The sequence below is a fragment of the Ipomoea nil genome, unplaced genomic scaffold, assembly GCF_001879475.1.
Source record: "Ipomoea nil cultivar Tokyo-kokei standard unplaced genomic scaffold, Asagao_1.1 scaffold2159, whole genome shotgun sequence".
NCBI lineage: Eukaryota > Viridiplantae > Streptophyta > Magnoliopsida > Solanales > Convolvulaceae > Ipomoea > Ipomoea nil.
This window is the reverse complement of record NW_017618587.1, coordinates 3320954-3326673: the sequence shown is the minus strand read 5'-3', so window position 1 is coordinate 3326673 and position 5720 is coordinate 3320954. Positions and strand designations below refer to the sequence as shown.

The 5720-nt window shown below is 38.7% G+C and overlaps 1 protein-coding gene across 1 annotated transcript; it reads right to left on the bottom strand.

Moving 5' to 3' along the window:
• Nucleotides 1-1043: 1043 nt before the first annotated feature.
• Nucleotides 1044-4767, bottom strand: LOC109149787 (mitogen-activated protein kinase homolog NTF3-like). The gene is made up of 3 exons (XM_019297781.1): nucleotides 4323-4767; nucleotides 3262-3686; nucleotides 1044-2074 (listed from the first exon to the last, which is right to left on the bottom strand). The coding sequence occupies exons 2-3, from the start codon at nucleotides 3682-3684 to the stop codon at nucleotides 1376-1378; spliced, it is 1122 nt and encodes a 373-aa protein (XP_019153326.1). The 5' UTR covers nucleotides 3685-3686; nucleotides 4323-4767; the 3' UTR covers nucleotides 1044-1375.
• Nucleotides 4768-5720: the final 953 nt, after the last annotated feature.

The window sequence follows — 5720 nt, the reverse complement described above, 5'->3', positions numbered from 1 at the left end:
CTTTATTTTGTTTCTTTTTTTCTTTTTTCAACATTTATTATTCTAAATAGATAGATGAAATTAGTCAACATTTTTCACAAAACTAATCATTCTCATTTCAACCTAATTCTAATTCTAATTCTATATATGCATGCAGTTTGAGTTAGGCCCCATGTGCCGCCAGAATATATTTAATCCAGCAGCATGGCTAACACATAAATTTATTTTGGTATGAGATAAGTAGGGTCAAATTTGTGATCTCTTATTGCCTACAAGTTTATATTGCTTGATTATAAAATTTTTGATACATACATATTATACATAAATTCATCTTAATTAGAAAAGTTTGCTCACATAGGGTCAAGGCTCTCAATTTACACAATGATGATATTAGGTGTTACACCGTATCACAATTTATACTGTGGAAACATGTTCACCATGCGCATGGTAAACACAGGGATAGATCCATAATCTTTATGCTATAGAAATTATGGATCTACAGTACGGTATAGAAATTATGAATCTACAGTATAAAAATTATGAAGATCCATAATTTTTATACTGTAGATCCATAATAATTATGAATCTACAGCTTAGAAATTATGAATCTATCCCGTGTTCACCATGCGCATAGTGAACACGGTTCCACAGCATAACTATTGACACCGTGTTATGTGGTTGATGGCCTTCCCTTCATTTATGGGCTCATAAAGAAATTATTGTTTGGGCCCTTTCATCAGAAACAGTCTCCCAGACTGCCAGACATGATGAACCAGAGGCCCAGAGCTAGAGCCATTAAAGCAGGACGGGCCCACCAAAGCCTGCCATTTGACAGGACGAGCTGAAAAGCCCGTCAACATGGCAGGTCCTTAGAGTTCGTCCCACCCGATGGGATGAACTCACCCGGTAGACTAAGCCCATTTTGACAGCTCTAGCTAAAGAGAAAGAGAGACCTGCTTTTGCAGGGAAACAAGTACTGTGAGACTCCAGAATATAAATCATGGACAAATCCATTACATCTACAAAAACCATACATGAATACACCAACAAACAAGCCACCCATGTTTAATGTGCAGAAAACAACATTAGATTACTAGTTGTTAAGTCAACATGACAGGTAGTTAATGACTTAATGTACATGATCAAATCAGGTTCTTGAACTACAAAACCACAATTATACACGAGCCCCGCGCCAAACGAAGCTTGGCACAAGAAGCTGTTCTGATCTGTCTGCATCACAGTTCAAGTTGATAATGCACTGGTTTTTATGGTTTATTAGTGTGGGGGGCGGGGAGAAAAAAACACAGAACAACAATAAATTAGAGGGGTGGTAGGGTGCTATCTAGGGCAACCAACCTTTGCAGGACCACCTTGCTGAAAAGGGGGTGGTCCGGGATCACATAACTAGCTCCATACTGGCTGTTGCAGCTGCTTCGGGGTGGTACTGGATGATCTCGGCCCACATCATTTCTCTGATCATACCTTCCCCCATATCCTCATCAATGTCAAGGTTTATTGGGACCTGAGCTGGTGGGTCGTGATTAGGATCATATAGTGGAGACATGTAAGGGTGGTGAAGTGCTTCAGTAACACTGATCCTCTTTGAAGGGTCAAAAACGAGCATCTTCTGCAGCAGATCAATTGCCAGAGGATGGGCTTGGGGATAAAGATGGGATAACGGTCTTCCATGAGAGTATGGGAGGGCTTTGATGTAATTTCTTGCCTTAGGGTTATCAATGAACTTGATATCCTCTTCCCTTTGGCTACCAAGGATGTTGATAATCAATTTAAGTTGGTTAAGGCATTCTGTACCGGGGAAGATTGGTTTCCTTCCCAGCAATTCGGCAAATATGCAGCCAACAGACCAGACATCGATAGAAGTTCCATAATGATCACAGCAGAGGAGCAGTTCTGGTGCACGGTACCAACGTGTAACAACATATTCAGTCATAAACTGGCTCTTACTGCTGCTTGTACGTGCAAGTCCAAAATCACATATTTTAAGATCACAGTTTGCATTAATGAGTAGGTTCCCGGGCTTCAAGTCACGATGAAGAATATTTGCGGAGTGTAGATATTTCAGACCCCGAAGCAACTGCATTTTAAATTCCACGTAGTTAAAAGAAACAGCAAAGAACATGAAAAGCAAACCAAAACAGGAAGAGATTGTCTAGAAAAGCAAAATATATAAATCCATAATCTGTACTATATATGTCAATGAGAAGTGGTTACATGTCATGACACCGAATACAGAAAGTAAAAATCAACCACCCTTGTATTATTGATCCAAAGAATTAGAGGCCAACATAAAAAGTTAAACAAGGGAAATAACTAAATGCTTACACGGACATAACCCCACAAACATAGACCAACCTTCCTGAAATGACACCAGTGCAATTAATAAGGTATGGGATTTAGGAACGTGCTGATTTATTTGAAACATGAGCTAGAGACAAAAACCGTATTGCCATTGTTAGAATTTCAAATCTTCCAAGTAATAAATAAAAGTGTCAAATAATAACTCAAGCCAGCAAGACAATTTTAAAGATAAGATTATCTACACCATGAATTGATGATATGTTTTCCAATATAGGAACAAATCCAACAAAATAATGGGCGTACCTTTCCTTCGCTATTTTAACTACTCCGTGGCATTTTTTACTTTTTACTTTTTACTTTCCTAACAAATGATAAGGAGCATAAGCTGACAAGCTGTAAATAAAAATCTGTACTTAAAAGTTTTAAAAAATGTACTTAATTTTGTACCTGATACAAATTCAGAACACAGAATTTCTATGACAACCTAGATTACTGTAGTGGATTCTGGCAAAGGAAGAAGATGTTAAAGGTTGTGAAGTTGGAGAGTTAGGAATGCAGTGACATGTGAAGAGGACAAATAGTTGGTGCGGGTGGAAGAATCGGTTTTGATTTGGAGAAGATACAAGTTTCATGAAGGACAATGAAAGAGGCAGCATTATAACGCTGTCAGAGGGCTTAACGTACCATTGAATGACAGCTCAGGAGTTTTAAACTTGCGGATGGAGTAGAGGTTGGGCTGTAGAGAGGTTAGCATCAGGCATGAGTAAGACCTATTCCTTTACCAAACTCCCATTGGTACAAACCAGTTCCTTATTCTTTATCATTTCATATGATATGCTAAGAATGATAGTAGAGGTTCTTCAACTTTTACACAAGTCACACCATTCCCCCATTGGAGGGTGGAAGGGGTTGGGTGAAGCAGGGAACACAAAGAATAAGATGAAATATCGACAACAGAAGTACCTGGAACAAGAAGTATTGGCAATGGTCATTTGAAAGCCCCTGAGACGACTTGATAATCTGATGCAAATCTGTGTCCATAAGTTCATAAACGAGATAAACATCTTTGAAACTACTCCTCTGGATAGGCATCATGACATCTTTCAAAGCAATAACATTTTCATGTTTAAGATGGCGAAGAAGTTTTAGTTCACGCAATGTTCTCAGTGCATCAACACGATTCTCAAAAGCATTATGTATCCTCTTGATGGCAACCTTTTCATTGGTTTCCCTGTTGATAGAGGAGCAGACAATGCCATAGGCCCCTCGACCTATAGGCTTGATTGGAACATATTTTGTATCAATCTCGAACAAGGTTTGCCACATAGAAAAATAATGCTTCCCTGGGGCTCTAATGCCGTTTGGAGGCTCAACAGGTGTTGCCATTCCTGATATTATTTCAACCCAAGCAAACAATTTAATCCATATACTCGTTAATCATTACCTTACCTTACAAACAGAGAATGCATGTTACTTCTACACAGTCTGTAAACTCACAGAAACATTGTGGGGGCAAAATGACTAGTTCAACAACATCACTCCACCATTTTAGTACGGTGTGATGATGATATATCCCTGATTGAGGGAGGGTGTCCACCATCCTGTCTTGTTCATCTCCTTCAGTACATTTCAGACCCCCCAACCGTAAATTACTTTAAAACCAAGCCACACATATACTCACAAACCTCAAATATCATGGGGAAATCTACAGAAAAACATGAGCTATAAAGGCAACAGGGTAAAAATATATTTGAAACATTCAACTCAAATAACCTCAACATTAATAATAGGGATTGAATTATTAATTATACCCCCAAAAAGCAGCATTCTCTGCACAGGGCAAAGGATGCCTAAAAAGGTTACAAACTTTATAGAGATTGAATGATATATCATGTATAAAGCTCAACCTTTACGAATAATTAAGTTTACAACAAATAATCCTAATGCGTGAATCAAAGCTACAAATTTCAGCAGGATGCCATATCAAAAACGGAAATCACGTAAAATTAAAGCTGAAAATATACCTTTTGGACTGCAATTTCCCAAAAATTTGCTTTTGCTCTGATCACTTCACTACTACTCTCCCCAATTCCATCCCAAAAGCCAATTTCCACCCCAATTTTTCATCAAATTCTCCACACTATTTCATGAAATTCAACCTTCACCACCTTTTTCTAACAATTCTCCATCTTTCCAAGCCAAAACCCGGGGCAGTTCAATTGGATACCAGGCGGATCTTATTGAATCAGAAAAAGAAAGATCCGGATTACGTTGCACTCACATTTCATCGATCTCACAGTAAATTGGGAAATTCAATAAATCAAGATAATATAATCATTAATACACACTGTATGGGATACAGAGTAGATATCTCTGTCAACGAAAAGATCTCTCTCTCCCTCTCTCTCTCTCTCTCTCTCAAATTGCTTGATTCGTTATCCTGTCGCGATCAGGGGGTGTCTGTCGGGACACGGATCGGTGATAGTAGAGGCCGCACAGTGCTTGCTGATATTTTATTATTCTCTCAATTTTTTATACCAAATAATAAAACAAATACTTATTGTACGGTTGAAAAGAATTATCGAATATGGTAGAGACAAATGTTAATATTATTTGATAGAATTCAAATAACAAAATATATTCGAGCCCAAATTGGAGTTCATGTGTTTGAGCCTTTGATATTGACTCTTTATACTTCAATAATTAAGAAAGTGAGCAAATTTCAATTTTGGTCATATGACTATAGGGGCTTTGTTAATTTCAGCACCTGACTTTCAAAAGTGTCAATTTAGTACCCTTACTGTGCAACTTTTATCAATTTTTGTCACTCCGGTCAAATTGTTGGTCAAATTTTGCCGAAAAATTATAACATTTAAAATGATAAGGGTATTTTAGTCATTTCACATTTATTCATTCTTCTCCGGTGAATTCTTTTTTCAGGCGGAGAACACCATCGTCGCGATCCGGGTCGCCCTGACCCGCATCAACACCCCGAGGCTCAACACCAACGATGTTCACGCCAAACAACTCAGTTGCTTTGCAGCCTTGCCTTGGACCACTGGCATCGACTCGTACACCATTGCTCAGGTGCGCTCTCTACGATGTCGTTTTCTTCGCTTCAAACCCTTCCAAAACCACTACAAACATAGAGATACATACCTGTAGGGACATGGTTAAGGGCAATGCCGGTGTTATTGAGGGCCTGCTGAACCGATGGCGAGATCTTGGTAGTATCGCCGTAGGCGGAGATGGAGATGGGCCAGCAGTAGTTCAATTTGACCAACGCCAAGCTAGTATTCTGCGCGATCGGATCACGTGCGACTGGAGTGATCAAAATTCGACGAAAAAAAAAATCGTCGGAGAATAAGGAAGAGATGTGAAATGACTAAAATACCCTTATTATTTTAACTGTTAAAATTTTC

Excerpts from the sequence above, each read along its gene's own strand:
- LOC109149787 (XM_019297781.1), bottom strand. The coding sequence starts at position 3,684 with ATGGCAACACCTGTTGAGCCTCCAAACGGCATTAGAGCCCCAGGGAAG. Across the intron at positions 2,075-3,261 it reads GCCAATACTTCTTGTTCCAG|TTGCTTCGGGGTCTGAAATA; the intron begins GTACTTCTGTTG and ends TTTAAAATGCAG.